The following is an 18,812-nucleotide window of genomic DNA, read 5'->3' as shown; positions in this document are numbered from 1 at the left end:
GAAGCAATGATTATCACAATCACACTACTCTGTTATCTGCGTTTACTGCAGAATGTGCTGCACTGTGTAATTAACATCTGTTTCCTTTCATTCCAGAAACCTGACATTAACGACAACGTGTGCCACAAGAACCAGATGCATCCATTAGACAAATACAAGGCAAACAAGAACTCCTACGAGGTGAGAGCCCCAGTCATCACAATGTTCTTTTCCTATAATACCAGGAAAATGGAACACAAGAGCAGAGTATCCATGGACATGTCGGATGGGATCACACTACTCACAGAGAAAAACATTCCCTTTTCCTCTACAGTTAGTGATCTCATCTGGGTTTTTACAACGCAAGGCGCCGTTTCCCCCTTTTTTTCTAAACTTTAACTGATTGTCACAAAGTGGTTGTAAAGGGGTCAAGGTTTTTTATCTTCATGCATTCTATTCTAACCCCCCATAATATTCACCTAAGTCCCCTCTCGATCCAGCAATGTGCACTGGAGTCTCCTCTATCCTGGGACTTCCTCTCCTCACTGGCTGAGACAGCAGCGGGGGCCATTGGCCATTGACTCCCACTACTGCCATTCACAGCCAGTGAGCTATGCTCGAAGGTAAAAACCTTCTGTCTGCAGCAGCGCCCCCCAGCCCCCCAATACTTGAGCCCTATGTTGATTCAGTGATGTGCACGAGAGTCTCTGCTCTCCCGGAACTCTCCCTCCTCATTGGCTGAGACAGCAGCAGTAGCCATTGGCTAATGCTACTGTCATTCACAGCCAGTGAACCATTGAGGAGCCATGCTCTGCATGTGAATGGAGCTCTGAGTGAGCCTGCTCGGGTGCCCCCATCACAAGCTGCTTGCCATGGTTGCACTTGGCAGAAGGGAGGGGCCTGGAGTGCCTTTGGGGGACCTAGAAGAGAAGGATTGGGGCTGATGTGTGCAAAACCACTGTACACAGCAGGTAAATATAATACGCCTTTAATATCACTTTAATTTCTTTGCACGGCTGCTCATCTGCCATGCATAGAAACACAGGATCACACAGGCGGCTGCAGAGCATTGCAGGAAAAATGCAGACAGCTTACCCTGCAGTTTGGAAGTGTAAGCAGGGCACACAGGGCCCTTGTGAAGAGCAATGGTTTTACACAGAGTAGCCCCAATCTTCTTCTTGGGTCCTCTGCCAGCACTCTAGGCCCTTCACCCCTGCTGAGAGCCCCCAGCATAAGCCATTTGCTATGGGGTCACTCCCGAGCCTCGCTCAACGTGTCCATTGACTCACACCTCACTGGCTGTGATTGACAGCAGCAGAAGCCGATGGCTCCTGCTGCTGTGACTGAGCCAATGAGGAGGGAGAAAGCTGGGAGAGCCGCTGCTCTTGTGCACATTGCTGGATCAAGATCAGGTTCAAGTAAGTATTAGGGAAGGCTGGGGGGGGGGTGCTTTGAACACAAGAGTTATTTTTACCTTCATGTATAGATTAAAAAAAACCTTCAGCCTTTACAACCACTTTTACATTTGATTTTGGCACGAATGGAACTTCCTGAGTAAAGACCAAAAACACTTAAGACAATTTGAAGAAGCAGGATGAAAAATATTTCTCAAGTGAACAAGTTTTTATCATTTGGTCTAAAGCTATTGTTTGACCCCACTAATGATTAGAAAATTGAACAAGCATTCTGAGAATTCAAATTTTCAAACAAACTGGCCAACTTTAAACAATCAAGGCAAAAAAAAAAATAATTTTTGAAGCTGACTTTTAAACTGGGAGGTCTAATACTCATCCGGGAAGTTTTCGGCAATACATTCAGACAAAATAGATCAAAGCGGAGGGAAAGCAATTCTCATAAACATCACTGAAAAGTAAAAACAGATCATTGCAGAAAGCTAGCAGGATGTGAGCGCTCCATTCATTGTGTTCCTTGGCCTGCTGCAGATAAGGAAGCCTCTTTGTTGACGTCTAATGTTACAAGCCCGGTTATTCAGGGAGAACAGAACCTCGACATGGTCTGGTTCAGTGGTTTCTCCGCTGGCTCAGGATGTAATACAATAGGCAAGTGATGAAATGCGGTTAAGGCTTGGCAGATGGAGCGTGTGTCAGCGATGGTCAGGGGAGAAGCTTCCTGTTCAGTGAAAAGCCAGGAGAGAATCGGAAACCCCTCCTAAGGTTCCACTTTCTAAAGGAATGAAAGCGGAGGCTGTGCCTGGAACATGTGATCCAAGGAAACGCTGCACCCCCTTCCCCATACTCAGCCCTGAACTGTGACATCACCTCTGTACACATGGGAGCTCCAACATACCGCCGTGTAAAACTACTTCATTCATTCACAGCACCGCGTCAGAAAAACACATCATTCAAAAATATATCTTTTTATCTTTAAAAGTTTTATTGAAGAATATAGAAGGCTTTGTGTATAGTCCCCAGATAAGGAACAAAAAGGTAAATCCTGGATATTATAATGTGCGCATCACACTTAGGCTACATGCATATGGACAGAAAAAAATGTCGCTCCTAGAAGCATTTTCCTTTTTTTTTTTTAAAAAACACTGCTAATTATTAGCCAATTTGTCCATGCACATTGTGGCATTTATATTCCTTTATTAGGGCCAGTTCACACCATGAATATGTGCATTCCTGTGCAATTCACACGTAATCAGGGTGCAGTGGGATTTCATCCAATTCATGTGAAGGGGCTTAAGTGCAAATGGGCAGAAAAAAACGGCACTCCTAGAAGCATTTTCCTTTTTTTTATGCTTCTAAACACTGCTAATTATTTTCCAATTTGTCTGTGCACATTGCGGCATTTATATTCATATATTAGGGCCAGTTCACACTATGAATCGTACAGGATGACGCTGTGCGTTTCTGTGCAATTCACACGTGATCAGGGTGTAGTGCGATTTTATCCCATTCATGTGAAGGGGCTGAAATGCAAATGGACAGAAAAAAATGGCACTCCTAGAAGCATTTTCCTTTTTTTTATGCTTCTAAACACTGCTAATTATTTTCCAATTTGTCTGTGCACATTGCGGCATTTATATTCATATATTAGGGCCAGTTCACACCATGAATCGCACAGGACGACGCCGTGCATTCCTGTGCAATTCACTCGTGATCAGGGTGCAGTGCGGTTTCATCCCATTCATGTGAAGGGGCTGAAATTGAGCCAGACCACGGGAAAAGTAGTGCATGCACTGGATTAAAAAATGCACAGCAGTTAGATCGTACCATGCGTGCCATGCAATCTGGGGCAGGCTAACGCACTGCATTTGCGACCTGTGTTTGGGGTGTCATTAAGTTAACACTGACACCCACTGAAGATCACAAGTGCAGTGCGTTTTGAATGTGGTGCGGGAAATACGCATGGTTTCCTGCACCTCATTCTTTTAGGAACCGGCCCTTAGAGCAGCTTTTAGGTGAATTAATTAAAAAAACCTGCATTCAGAGAGAAGTATACTGGAATAATATACATATATGCATACATAAACACGCATGTAAGGACAGGATATCAGCATAGTGACTAGAACAAATGAATAGTCTAATTACACGCCTTACGCACATGAACGCACATGTGCGCATCAACGCATGTAAATATGAGCCAGATTAAGCATTTTTTAGGCCTCATTCATACAGGCAAACTACTTCATACACCTGTGTGAGAGCCGTGTTTATATGTACTGGGATGCACAAGTGTTCCATGCATCCCTGTGCAGGCAGTCTCATTCATATCAATTGGGAAGCGGTGGCTACACGGACCACTGCTCCTGATTTGACATCTGTGTAGGTGCATGCACCCGAATGTACACTTTCTGTGTTGGGGTCGTGCACCGGCACAGATGTCCATTTGGAAGCAGTGGCTGCGTCCGTGCAACCGCTGTTTTCCAATTGTCATGAATGGGACTGTTTGCACAGGGATGCATGGAACACCTGTGGGGATAAAGATGTGCCTTGCTCTGGTGCCACCATGTCAATGACACCTTATGCTGGATTTTTCTGACAACTCCTGGCAGAAAGGTAAAGCATAAATAGACATATTTTAAAGCAACCCCGTAAAACAACCCATTTCGTTTAAAATTGAAAGTCAAAACGTGTGTATATAAATAAAGAGAATATGAATACCTTTTTTATAAGTAATCATATAATTTCTGTTCTCAGCTGCATAAGGGGCTTAGAGAACTGGGGGTGGAGAAACAGCAGTACCCTGATCTTCCCAGTGTATGGCTGTGCAGGGGGGCGTGTCGGCACAAGTCTGATCATTGGAAGACAGGCAAGCTGCTCTCCCAGCACAGCCAGAAAATGTATCACTCTGAGATGAATGTGCTCTCATGCCTAGTGTGGTCAGTTTTAAATAGGAAAGAAGGAGAACTGGTAGGATCATCAGGTATTTCACACAAAGGAAGAAATACAAAGAGAACTGGATACTTTTTAAAACAAGTAACATTTTGGGGTAACATATTCATTAACACACCCATGTGCCTGGATCCTATAAGAGGAGACTTTTTTGCTTTTTTCTGCACTTAAAAAACCAAAGTCTCTACAATGGCAGACATAAAATAGCTGGTTTCTATGTGCCCTGTTCACACCACAACAGAGCGGAGAGATGCAGGAAATTGCAAACACGCTGACACGGTATACTATGAAAACTTAGGAAATGTCTGAAAATCGCACTCAATGCTAAAAATGTGTTTTTTGATGAAGAAGTCTCTAGCTTTCAAAAAAATAAATATATTGATGAGAAGCTAATAATGAGGACAGGTCAGATGATAAGACTCAGTGACTTTGGTATGTAGGATCGCAGTCAATCACAGAAGTGTTACCACATAGGTTTGTTAGGACTGGGCTTTAGCCGGTTACAAATATCTACTAAATACAGGGCTGGTTTGTAGTAAAGTCACAACACCTCTGTTTATATTCTGAGCTTTAAACTGCAATTAATATGCAAGTACCACCCAGCACGCACACTCCGCTCCTCACAAGACCTCCTTCTCTCTAGTTCCCTGGTCTCCTCCTCCCATGCCCGCTTCCAGGACTTCTCCAGGGTGTCACCCATCCTCTGGAACTCCCTGCCCCAACCCATCAGATTATCAGCTACTCTCCTCTCCTTTAGGCACACCCTGAAAACCCATCTCATCAGGGAAGCCTACCCCACCTGTTAAAGATAGTTATTAAGAGGTCGTACAATAAATTCCCGTATCACCCAGTAAATGGTCTCCATTCAGTAGCCAAAAAAGGCATACAAAAAAAGAGAGGTTGTGAAAAGAAATTCACAAAGAAAGCGGCTACATTATGAACAGAATGTGATACTCAGAAAAATTTCCAAAAATTATGCTTTATTACACATACAAATTTGACATATGGGCAATCGCCCTGGTTTACCACCACCTCAGTATGAGACAATACACACAGACCTAAAACCATATAAAAAGACACCAGTACCGGTCTAAATACCTGTGCAAAAAGGACAATGACTACAAGAATCTAAAGTCCCTGTGGCACTGGCGCATAGGTGAACACTTCCCAAAGGAGGTGTATACAAAAAATTATACCGTAGGTATACCATAACACGTGTTATAATATGTAGACTAAGCTACTACCAGAGTGGTTATATCCCAAACAGGGAGTTTCAAAAAATTATACCATAGATATAAATATCACATGTATGCAGTACGGCAAGCACAGTATGCATCAAAAAGAAGGCATGCCTCAAGGCCTATATGAAACAAAACATAAATGTCATGTAAATAATGCAGTACATTCCTATGCCGGCACAAGTGGTTGGGGCCCATTCATCTGTGATTATTACCAGCTGTTTCCTAGGGCTCTTGAAAAAATATGCCCCATTTTTACCAGGATGGAAGGGTAGATGCATAAAGCAGCGCACTGCTTGAAATGGTTTCTTCACCACTACATGTGGACTACATACCACTTTCTGTGAGAAAAACAAGACACATCCCAATAGATCTTCTGCCTGTTGAAATACATGTGGTATATCTTGTTTCCTATACAAAGCACCATGATGTCCCCATCCTGTAGTGAAACAGACAATATATGGAAAGTCACTGAAAGAGCTTACACTCTATAAAGGATATATAGGTCAAATATGTCACATAGGACCATATATCTAGTGTCCCGCAACAGTCCACTCACCACCTGTGCAATGGATAATAGGAGAGGAAAGAATATCCTTCATAGGTACTGCCATACAAGGCCAAGGAGGCCAGGGAGCCACCGCTGACATCCGCCGATATACCGCGGGCTCCAGCCTCTTCTCGGCGCCTGTGCTGCCTAAGCTTGCCTCATGGCATGTGAAAAATGGCTTCCTCCTTGTAGGTCAGCGTGCGTTCCACCTAATGCGCATGACCGGAAGTGACGTATCTGACGTATGACGTCAACGCGTTTCGCCGATGGGCGTATCTCACTCAGCTTCGTCAGGACCAGGTCTTTTTATATGGTTTTAGGTCTGTGTGTATTGTCTCATACTGAGGTGGTGGTAAACCAGGGCGATTGCCCATATGTCAAATTTGTATGTGTAATAAAGCATAATTTTTGGAAATTTTTCTGAGTATCACATTCTGTTCATAATGTAGCCGCTTTCTTTGTGAATTTCTTTTCACAACCTCTCTTTTTTTGTAAGCCTACCCCACCCCCTGCTAACTTGCCGACCTCCTCCACTCTTCCTACCACCCCATCCCCCACAGCTATCTCCTCCTGTGCCACCATCCCCTCCCTCCTAGATTGTAAGCTCGAAAGAGCAGGGCCCTCAATCCCCTCATGTTTTGCATTGTATTGGTATTGTTCTGTCACATGCTTGGTCCCCCTTTGTAATGTACAGCGCTGAGCGAACTATTGGCGCTTTATAAATACTGTATAATAATAATAATTACCATTGTTTAGGTTAAAGGATCAGTCTACTGCACAATCATTTTTCAGTTTTTAGTAGATACTTATAAGTCAGACCAAAGAAAACATCATGGTATCTTCCCAAGTCTTAAGCTGGTCATAGATTATGCGATTTTCTTTCCTGCAACCACAAGTTGCTGGAAAGAAAATCACTTGGTTCCCCATCAACACTGTCAGTATTGTTGGGGGAATCCCTCCTGCAGAGCTATTGTGTTCTCCCAGCAGGAGGGCCATCCCCTCCAGGAGAACATAGTGATTACTCCTCATGCACACGGGATGTTTTTACAGCGGCCGTTTTTGGCTTTTGACATTTTTTTCAATGGCCAGTAAACCCCCCCATGTTATGCATGTTATCCTATGTGTCCATGCACACATAGACTGTAATTTGGTACAAAAAAACTCTAAAAACCACAAACGCAGGAAAACACCGCTAATTCTGGTAAAACGCTTCTAAACGGTTATGCAAAAACGCTAAGAAAAGCTGAAAAACTCACGTTTTTAACGTGACTTTACACAGCTAACGTTACCAGTGTTATTAAAATCGTCCGTGTGCATGAGGACTTACTGCTAGCAATAATCGCATATAAAAATTCAACAGGCTATTGCCAGATGGAACGATTCTGCATCCACATAGGTGAGTATAATTGTTTGTTTTTTGTTTTTTTACATCCCGAACTTCCCTTTTAAGTACTGCTTGTGATAATCAAATAGGAGTATGGGCAGCAGATGCAAGTGCTATAAACAAAAAACAATCCATGACATCACTTTCCTATATCATCTAGTGTGCTGACCAAGCTCTCTTAGAGAGAACAAAACCTTTCTCATTTAGTATTTAGTATATGAACTTATAAAGAGTATTTATTACCGTGCAATCTTTTGGAGAAAAATCATTTTTTGATTCCGATCTGCCTGGTTGTGATTGACAGTTTAGGTCACCTTTGTGAAAGAGGAATTCTGACTTGTTTGCTCTGCCTTACTGTCCTTTACTTTGACTTTAGGTTTTGTTGTCTAACATTTCTTTTATGGCTGGTTTGGTCTAATGGTGAACTGTGCTCTTGATTTTTAGGAGCGAAAATCTAAAGACCCCGAAAAGCGAAGTGAGCAGCGATCTGCTCAGAAGAAGATAGAGAAATGCTCTCCGTCCCACAGGCAACCCCCATGTCCAATGATACACAATGGAAAGCTTCCCCTCAAGGAGCGAAAATCCTCCAAGTCTGAACGAGGTAAAGATTACTGCCTATGGGATCCTCAACCAACATTGGGTGTCACATATAGATAGATATGTCATTCTAGTTAAAAAGACAAACGTGTATGCTCCTCTCTCTGGGACAAGATGTGCTGAAGAACAAAAACGCATTTATATTAATGAGCGTACTTCTAGAGACGCCATCACCATGCCCATTTTGCCCTCATTACTCTTACAGTGGGCTGTGACATGCAAGGAAGAAGGGGGCTGTGCTAGGGAATTGACTTATCCTGGAATAGTCACATTTCCCAGCAAGCTCAAAGTGATATATGGAAAAGAAAACACTGCAAGTAAGCTGGTGACCTCTTTAAAGTTAAAGTGATACTAAAGGCTTGCACTTTTTAAAAAATAACAAACGTGTCTGTACTTACCTGCTGTATGCAGTGGTTTTGCACAGAGCAACCCAGATCCTCCTACTCCGCTGGTGCTCCCGGCCCGTCCCCCCTGTCGGGAGCCCCCACAGCCAGCAGCTTGCTATGAGGGCACCCGCTGCTCCGTGTGTCCATTCACATATGGAGCTGCAGCTTGGCCCAGCCCCCTCTCTCTTCTTATTGGCTTACTGGCTGTGATTGGCAGCCAATGGCTCCCACTGCTGTCTCAGCCAGTGAGAAGAGGGAGTCCCGGGATAGAAGAGACTCCATGCACATTGCTGGATCGAGAGGGGACTTAGGTGAGTATTAGGGGGACTGTGGGGGATGCCGCACTGAGAAGGTTTTTTAACTTCATGCATAGAATGCGTGACGGTAAAAAACCTTGAGCCTAACTACTTTAACCTGTCGCTGGGAACTAGCATTATGTATTTTTAGAAAGATGCCTGTATGTGTCCAATTTATGAAACTCAAGCTTCTGCCAACTTAGGTTGTGTTTTATGTAAATACTTTCTTTTTTGGCGATGTTCATTCCTCCCAAACCAACAGTTTTTTTGTGGACGTCTCACCCTTTATAAGCTTTAGGTCACAATTACTGTTGCTGCTGATGTTTAAGAAAGGGACACTTGCCTGTCAAAGGATCCAGCATCATCCTCACCTGGGATGGGTTTTTGCTGGTCTTCAGGTCTCCGGTGCAGACATGTTTAATGTGGGAAGCCAACTGTCATTCCTTTTGGCTTCACATCTTGCTTCGCACTGTGCATGGGCGAGATGTATTGTACTGTGTGAATGGTCCTGCAGCCTCCTGAGAGCTGTGAAGTGTCCCAGAGGGTTGCAGGCAAGGGGGGTGGGAGAACCTCCAGTTCCAAAGAGGAAGGGGGAGGAGGACAAGAGGAAGGGGGAGGAGGAAGACATAAAGCTGAACTTCCCTTTTAATGTAAAGTTCCGCTTTAAGTGCAAAACCCAGCAGGAAATGTGTTGGGTGGTCTTATCCTTTTACATAATTAGGGATAAGGTGATAGTAACACTATCAGTGCACTTATGACAACACAGTGAGCGCTGTAAATGCAGCAGTGGTTTGTTCTACAGCTCAGGCTTTTGAGGGATCTACTACTTGGACTGGAAGAAGAGAGTAGATCTCTCGAGAGCTTGGAGTAATGTAATACCTACAGTGCTCAAATGTCTTCGCACAACTAAAACCCAAGTAAATATCAATAAATAATGTATGAGCTGGTGAAAGAAGGATAATACATTTTGTATTCAGAAAGCAGAAGTTGACGTTTCTTTCTTTATTGCAGAATCCACTGGAGGGTTAAGCCCATTCCATGAAGTCAGGTTTAATAAAACTGGATGTGTCACTTCCTGCTCTTTGGAGTATCTGGAAATGCAAAGTCCGGATCCACGAACACCAAAAATGATGAGACGCCAAGACTCCCACTCCCAAGAGACTGTAAATATGAATATGAGTGGTCGTATGAGAGAACCCCACCTCAATGTTGTGCGTTCCTTCGAGTCTGTGAACAGAGAAGACCAAATAGAGTCTTTATCCCCATCCCACCAGTACCGAGTGATCGGTTCACCAGTCTCCTTCTCTCCTCGTCACTCAAGTGAAAGAACTCTGTCCCCAATCTTTCAGTTTGATAGCACCACCCCAGTGAAGGCCCATTCCACACTGTCCTCCTTCACGTACGAGGACAAGAGCAGCCCGTCAAGCTCCGAGTCCATGTCCCCAACTTCCCCCCACTCCCCATCTTGTAATAACAATGGAAACCTGGGTAGCCCAAACTGTGTCAGAAGCCGAGGGCGATTTCCCATGATGGGTATTGGACAGATGTTGAGGAAGAGGAGCCAAGTTACCTCTCCAAAACCTGAAAACGCCCTGGAATCCCGAATGCCAGCTTTGCATCAGATGAGCCCGGGATATGCCAGCTTCAACTCCAGTGACATGAATGGGTTTTGCTGATAGACATCTTTAAAGAACTGTTCTTTTGCCCCGCCTCTGAGGAACTCCCAGATTTAGAGAGAGAGAGGAGAATGTTGCTATTCTTGCAAATGTGAATTTTGTAAAATTACAGATTGTATCCATAAAGCTTGATTTTGTTCTACTTTTTCCTCATTGATAAACTATGTCACTTCCTTAACTTGCACTTCTATGGTATTGATGTTGGTGAGTCTCCAACCTCCAACAGTGTAATGGAATTTTACAAGGCAACGTTCCCTTGAAGACTACAAAACTGTGTTTTTGTACATCTACTACATACCAAGTGCTTCAATCTGCTGTAACTAAACTTTATTGACATAATCAAGGCTGTGGAGAAGTTACATTACCTACCTGGGTACCTACCTGTTTTTCTGACAGGTTGCTTTCCTGCACTGACCTTGATGCACTTGACTCTGTTAAAAAAAAAAAACTGCGAACTGGAACAACTTGTGCTGAAAACAGCCATTATAAAAAGGACAGAATCTTATCACAACTCGTTGAAGTACTAGTGTTTATATTTCATATTGCATTATCATTCCGTTCATTGTTCCATCTTCCAATTTGTTCCCTGCACAATGTTTTGTAGATACCTGTTCATGCACATGAAAGACCGAGTGACTGCGTTTTCTGAAATTAGGGTTCAATTACAGATACATCTCAGCAGAAGAGTTTTGCCTGTACCCTCAACCCCTTCTACCGTTCCCCCATGTTATATGATATCTGCCCATTGGCACGTATGCCGGGATACAGCACGGCTAGCTAGTATATAGGCCATCATTTTACTAGTACTACTAATTCTCCCTTGGTGAGTTTTTTGTATATATTATGGCCTAGAGATACTGGTTTCCAAATTCTACATGAACTTGTCAAACCTCACTTTAAAGCTGAACTCCGAAAATGCAGATATTGTCTAAAAACATTGGGCATGTGTATTCTTTCTTGAATCTTGGCGTCCTTCATGGTCTTCTCCCTGCATACAATAATTCAGTATAAAACTTTACCTGTGCAGGAGCTTCCTGTAATGAAGACCGGTTGCTGCTGCTGCTCTCTTTCCTTGGGCTGGGTGACTGGTCTTGTCTCCGCCCCTTTCTGTACAGGCAGCCTGTAGTAGGTGGACCTGCTGGGCTCCTCCCACAGCTCTGCTCTATGCACAGGCTATGTACAGCACAGTGGTGATGTCACTACTGCTTTCACAAAGTAATATCTAGATTGGCAAAGGCATTGGGTGCACACAAAGTGGATTTATATTCTTTATGGCTATTGAGGAATGTATTTTAATGAAAGTTTTTGAGCCCAGTATTAAAGTTAAGGTTGGCCTACTGTGTTTGCAAATTAAAAATAGCCATTTTAGCGCTCTAAAGCCAAATTTCAGGCAGATATTAAAAAAACACCATTTAATGCATTTATGTACTCATTTGAAAAAATCATTAAATTATTATAAATGTTGTTAGTGTAAGCACCTGAATTTGAATTGTCATTGGCCTCTTGTCACCCCCTGCACAGCAGAGCTCAGACTAGGAGAAGGAAAGGCGTGCACTGGGAGCCAACTAGGCATGCTGTAGTGCTAACAAGGAACATACAGACAGGAGGGTAGGAAAGTGAGATGACTTCATCAGAATTTCACTGCTCCCTCACTGTCCATTCACAGGCTAAGGGCCTACAAAAGCTAGGGTCCAGCAGAGAAAAAGTCAGGTGGCTGTACTGTAAGGTGGGGCTGTGTAAATCTCAGGACTGGACAGACAGAAGTATAATCTGCATTGTGTAAAAAGGATGTTTGATCCTGACTTCTCTGATCCTCCCTTTCTTCCAGTGTCTCCCTCTTATCTCCTAATAAGACATATTGTGTGGAGACACTGCACATGCTCAGTTTGGTGTGTATTGCTAGAGAATTTTCTTTTCTTTTCTTGGGAGAGTGCATGTGATCAGGACAGGGCCAATCAGCACTGACCAGACAGAGGTCAGGGGTCCTGCATCCTCCTAAAGAAAACTCCTCCTGCAAGCTTTAACCAGTGCTCTGCCAGACACTGATAGAAGTTACAATACTGCTCTAACTGCTGATGAGAAAAGGTATTTAGCAGTTCATATTTACTAAAATAATTGCATTTCCATGTTGTGTGTACTGTGGGAGACCAGATATAGTGAATGCAGGGTCCGGGGAGACCAGATATAGTGAATGCAGGGTCCTGGGTTTAGTAACACTTTAAGGCAGGCCATAGATGAGTCAAAATCCGAAAGTTGTGAAGAAATGAAAATAGGTCATACGATTGTGCCATCAATTGCTTTTCTAATAAAAATTCATCATGTTGGATCAGGCACTTTTGAATGCAGCATGAAAATTGCATGTCGTAGTTGGCACACTAATGATGCGAAAAATGAACAATTCAAAATTTCCGTTCGGTTTCTCATCGTCTATGGCCTGCTTAAGTGGAGGATAGAAGCCAAATCTACTTGCTGTTTTAAAACAAAGTCTTCTCTTCTAAAGCTCAGATCCTTACAAACCCTTAAGAGAGTAAATTAGTCTTATCTCCCTGGAATTCAGCAACTTAGCAAACAAAACATGAATCTAGACCTACTCAACATTCTTGAAATGATCGCCAGCTGCAACCATAGGATGATCAAAGTATGAAGGCTTTGAAGTACAATAGCATTTCCATAATGTTCAGGTTACAATTATACAACCCAGTGACAATGAATAGACTGGTATGTCTTTGTATATACATTTTTTTGTGTTTAGTCCCAGGCATTGCTGCTACAATTTCACAAGATAAAAGCCAACACGACAGGTGTTTAGGTCAATCATCAATTCGTTTTATCCTGCTTTCCACAACAACCTTCCTATGACTTCAGAAACCTCTGCACGGTATAATTGCTCCTCCTGTCTTCTCTCATATAGAGTGTCCTAGACCAGGGGTCTCCTAATGGGGTGCAACATTTTATGCAGCCCTTTGAAGTAAGAGGGGACTCTTGATGGGGACCTGGATGTAAGGGGGGACTCTGATGGGGACCTGGATTTAAGGGGGGACTCTGATGGGGACATGGATGTAAGGGGGGACTCTGATGGGGACCTGGATGTAAGGGGGGACTCTGATGGGGTCCTGGATGTAAGGGGAGATTCTGATGGGGACCTAGATGTAAGGGGGGACTCTGATGGGGAGCTGGATGTAAGGGAGGACTCTGATGGGGACCTGGATTTAAGGGGGGACTCTGATGGGGACCTGGATTTAAGGGGGGACTCTGATGGGAACCTGGATGTAATGGGGGACTCTGATGGGGACCTGGATGTAAGGGGGGACTCTGATGGGTACTTTGATGAAAGGGGAGATTCTGATGGGGACCTAGATGTAAGGGAGGATTCTGATGGGGAGCTGGATGTAAGGGAGGACTCTGATGGGGACCTGGTTGTAAGGGGAATTCTGATGGACACTTTGATGTAAGGGGGATTCTGATTGGGATATGGATGTAAAGTGGGATTCTGATGGGGACCTGGATATAAGGGGGGATTCCGATGGGGACCTGGATGTAAGTGGGGATTCTAATGGGTACTCTCATGTAAGGGGGGGGGAGTCTGATGGGGAGTCTCATGTAAGGAGGGAGTCTGATGGGGACTCTCATGTAAGGGGGGAGTCTGATGGGGGATTTTCATGTAAGGGGGGAGTCTGATGGGGAATCCCTTGTAAGGAGGGAGTCTGATGGGGACTCTCATGTAAGGGGGGAGTCTGATGGGGATTCTCATGTAAGGGGGGAGTCTGATGGGGAATCCCTTGTAAAGGAGGAGTCTGATGAGGACCTGGATGAAAGGAGAAAAGCACATAAAAAACACGCCTAAATCTGGAGGTGTTTCTGCCAGAATATTAAATTGAATTCTGGCCATTGAAATGAATGAACACTCAAAGACACCTCGTGTTTAGGTACATTTAGAGGCATTTAGGCTCGTCGCCATTATTCTGCCAAAAACCTCCTCTCTTAAATGCGCAATTGATAGTAAGTTTTATTCTGCCGCTAAAAGCTCCTGCTTCTAAACGCCTGTAAACATCTGTGTGTGCATGAACACAGAGGCCAACATTGAGAAGACAAAAAAATACGTCTAATTCCTGTAAAAGCTGTGTTTTTGATGCCCAGTGTATGAGGCGTAAACCATTTTTCTCTCCTTTGTAAACTTCTAATCCCATCAATCCACCATGTAATAGAGATGAACAAAGACAGGTTCCAACCCAGGTGACAACCATGGCTCCCTCCTTAGATATAGTGGAGAAATGAGTGTAGACACAAAGTGATAGGAAGTGTGTAATACACAGAAAAACCAGGTAAAAAAAGAAGAAAGAAAGCCTAAACATAAAAACTAATGCAGCCACCACATTTAAGGAATGGTAATATAGCCCATTTTTGTGTTTTTGGGGGTTAGGTACGCCTTAACACATCTCTCTAAAACTGCAATGTTTTCAGAATAAATAGAGACTGCCTGCTAAGTTTCCTCTGTCTATGTATAACTCGGCGCCTTTTCTAAGGTGGGGGTCTGTGGAATTCAGCTGAAACGCACGCTGTTAATGACACCCTGTGTGATGGAATTTTTTTTCTCTCTTTATGAGTGTGTGTAGACAGGAAGCAAAACCTGGCAGAGTCACTAGCCGATCAGATCTGTCAGCTGCGTGCTATACTGCTGCTAATGAATCCTTTGTTCTCACTCCGAAGCAAAGAATGTGTTCTGAAGATGTCAGTGATTTGGGCAGAAATATGGGAACATATTACATGAATATATAATTAGCGCTTATTGTTAGAAGATGTAGCAGAAGAAAATGTTCCTGGTGTTTCTTCCTTGCCACATGTAACATAAACCATCAAAGGCTGTTTGTTTCCCTGTAACATGGATGGTGTTTAAGTCACTGTACATTTTATTTAATTCACACATGTTCTGGATTTGTGGGGGGGTTTGGACTGTAATTGAAACATTTTCATAAAAGTTCAATTTGTTTAAGCGTCTTGTCTCTCTGTGTTAATTCCACCCCTAAAAGGGAAGAAGACGTTTCCTGGACTTGGCAGCCTTCTGCAGCTCTGGCAGACTATTCTTGTATAAAGCTGCATGTGTGCAAGAAGGCGACATTCACCTTTGGGCAATGAATGAATGCGCACAAAACAGCACATTTCCCCGCAATGCAGAGTAATGCATTGCCCATTTGCAGATGCTTAGCAGTGTTATTAATTCTTAAAGTGTATGTAAACTGTCACCTTGTAAACTGTCACCTTGTAAACTGTCACCTTGTAAAACACCCCATACAGTTTAACCACTTCAAGTCCGGACACTTTTACCCCCTTCCTGTCCAGGCCAATTTTCAGCTTTCAGTGCTGTCACACTTTGAATGACAATTGCGCGGTCATGCAACAATTTTTTAGCATTTTTTTGAGACAGAGAAAGCTTTATTTTGTTGGTATTTATTCACCACTGGGATTTTTATTTTTTTTGCTATATAAATGAAAAAGTCCAAAAATTTTGAAAAAAAAGTGTTTTTCTTATAAAATTTTGCAAATAAATAAAATTTCATAATAAGTCTTGGCCAAAATTTATTCAGTTATCTTTTTAGTAAAAAAAAATAACCCAAATTAGTTTATAACCAAAAATTATAATTTTTAAACATTTTTTTCATTTTTTTTATATTGTTTTTTTTTTTTTTTACATACTGTCACCCTAGCAGTACAGTGTCACCATGGTGACACTGTACTACTTGTGGGGGGTGATGAAGATTTTTTTTTTTTACACTGGATTGCTTTTACACCCATAAAGGCTGTAAAAGCAATCATTTCAGCTTCTCTCTTGCTGCATTCTTGCAGCCATTGAGAAATACTGTGCGAGCTGTGATTTGTCACAGCTTGTCACATGGTACAAGGCTGTTATGAATAGCCTTGTACCATGTGATCTCTGTGATCATTCACAGATTTCACACATATTAAGCAATGATGTCATAAGTGACATCTTGCTTACTACTCTGCATGTAATCACTGATTGGCCAATCAGTGATCACATGATCGGGACCTCGCAGAGAGGTCCCATACAACGATCGGTGTTCAGAGGACACAGCGGGCAACGGATTGTGGTTCTGCGCGCTCCCAGGGAGCGTGCACAAAGCAGGGGGCGGGGAGGCTGTTTATAAACGGCCACCCGCTCTTGCACTGCTACCGTCCGGCCGTTTATATACAATGGCCGGACAGGAGGTGGTTAAAATAGAAATGAAAGGTAAAACATCTGTGTATGGATATAAAAAACAATATAAACTCCCTTTTCACATTTTTTAGTGATCATATTCCCTCTCTTCTCAGCTGCATAGAGAGGTGAGGGAGGAGAAATGGCAGCACACTGGTCTTCCCATTGGAAAGCTGTGTAGGGGAGGTGTGTCAGGACAGTCTGATCATTGGCAGAGAGCAGGCTGAGTTCCCAACACAGCTAGAGAACTGACCACACTGTACTCTTATGCCTAGTGTGGTCAGTTTTTAATAGGAAAGCAGAGGGACTGGCATGAACACCAAGGATTTCACAATACAAAGAAAACAGGAAACTTTTTCATGCAAGTACATGTCACAGCATTCACATATCAGGAATAAGAAATGTTGGGTTTACATATTCTTTAATGGCACCTCCATGCATCTGTGACTGTGTGCATCTTTGCAGGCGCCAAAACACATAGTGCAGCCAAACAATGTGTTTCAGTGCAGCGCGATTTCTCAAAAGGGTGGGGACTTCCTTTGAGCATTGGGCAGCCAACTGAAATTAATAGGCTACCCTACACAAAACGTGGGATTGTACATGCGCTTCGATGATGTGGAAAGAAGCCTCAAACATAGGACATATAAAGTTTACTGATTGCAAAAAAATATTAAAATAGTGTCTTTGCAGTTTGAGCCGCATCCAAACTGAATGACGTGAAATAACATTGCTTCCTATGGTGCCTGTTCACATATATCCAGTGCACAGTGTGGTTTTAAAAAGCGTCATGTACGATTTCTGAGCAGTGCCTTCAGGTTCAGGTGTGGATTACAGGCTACTGACTTCTATAGGAACTGTTTCTAAGCTGCACATGTGTGAACAGAATAAAATCCTGACCTAATCCTGTCCTGAACCTGATGTAAACCTGACCTGAACCACTGAACAACTATTGTGTCAATTAACTGTGAAAACTGAGCTTCAATCCGCACCGCACATGTATGAATTAGCTTTCACAAAGTTTTCTATGTAAGAGGATGGCCACCTCTTGTATAAACCTGTTTCTGACCATGGCACCTGATCGTACTCATTTTAACATGGGTGGTAAAGGGGCAGTAAATATAGGTGGTTAACCTGCATTTTTACCCCCTTGACCGTCTAAATGCAAAATAACATACACATTGCTGTGGCCGCAATGTCATATTTGGCAGTGGTGCGGCTTAAACATGCCCATTAAAGTCAATAGGTAGTGGTTATTATTATTATTATTATTATTATACAGTATTTATAAAGCGCCAATAGTTCGCTCAGCGCTGTACATTACAAAGGGGGACAGAACATGTGACAGAACAATACCAGTACAATGCAAAACACGAGGGGATTGAGGGCCCTGCTCTTTGGAGTTTACAATCTAGGAGGGAGGGGATGGTGGCACAGGAGGAGATAGCTGTGGGGGATGGAGAGGTAGGAAGAGTGGAGGAGGTCGGCAAGTTAGCAGGGGGTGGGGTAGGCTTCCCTGAAGAGGTGGGTTTTCAGGGTGCGCCTAAAGGAGAGGAGAGTAGGTGATAATCTGATGGGTTGGGGCAGGGAGTTCCAGAGGATGGGTGACACCCTGGAGAAGTCCTGGAGGTGGGCATGGGAGGAGGAGACCAGGGAACTAGAGAGAAGGAGGTCTTGTGAGGAGCGGAGTGTGCGTGTTGGGTGGTACTTGGATATTAGGTCGGTGATGTAGTTCGGGGCAGTATGGTGGACAGCTTTGTACGCCAGTGTTAGGATTTTGAATTTGATCCGTTGCGCAATCGGAAGCCAGTGGAGGGATTGGCAGAGGGGGGTGGCGGAGATGGAGCGGTTGGAAAGGTGAATGAGTCTGGCAGCCGTATTCAGGATGAACTGAAGCAGAGATAGCCAGCGGCGAGGCAGGCCAGTGAGGAGGGAGTTGCAGTAGTCGAGTCGTGATATGATGAGGGAGTGGATGAGCTGTTTAGTGTTTTCTGGGGTTAGGAACGTGCGTATTTTGGCGATGTTGCGGAGGTGGAGGTGGTTATACCCTGGTATCGCAATCCCTTTGGGATCGGGAGAGAAAATAACAGGCATTCATGAGTTGAGAGTATGTTTCTCGACAGCCGCTGAAAAACGATCG

General features: G+C 43.5%; 1 protein-coding gene across 3 annotated transcripts in view; it reads left to right on the top strand.

Moving 5' to 3' along the window:
• The window catches only part of HUNK (hormonally up-regulated Neu-associated kinase), a 138,646-nt gene extending 123,192 nt beyond the window's left edge, over positions 1–15,454 (top strand). For all 3 annotated transcript variants that reach the window (XM_089688937.1, XM_089688939.1, XM_089688938.1), the window contains exons 9-11: positions 97–180; positions 7,954–8,110; positions 9,800–15,454. In XM_089688937.1, coding sequence (XP_089545063.1) covers positions 97–180; positions 7,954–8,110; positions 9,800–10,464 — 906 coding nt within the window. In that variant the 3' untranslated portion in view covers positions 10,465–15,454. The remainder of the gene's footprint in view (positions 1–96; positions 181–7,953; positions 8,111–9,799) is intronic.
• Positions 15,455–18,812: the final 3,358 nt, after the last annotated feature.

The sequence above is a fragment of the Staurois parvus genome, unplaced genomic scaffold (genome assembly GCF_062004578.1).
Source record: "Staurois parvus isolate SC_StPar_1 unplaced genomic scaffold, SC_StPar_1.0 ptg000461l, whole genome shotgun sequence".
NCBI classification, from domain to species: Eukaryota; Metazoa; Chordata; class Amphibia; order Anura; family Ranidae; genus Staurois; species Staurois parvus.
The sequence above is the reverse complement of the archived record's forward strand: the minus strand, read 5'-3'. Positions and strand labels throughout refer to the sequence as shown.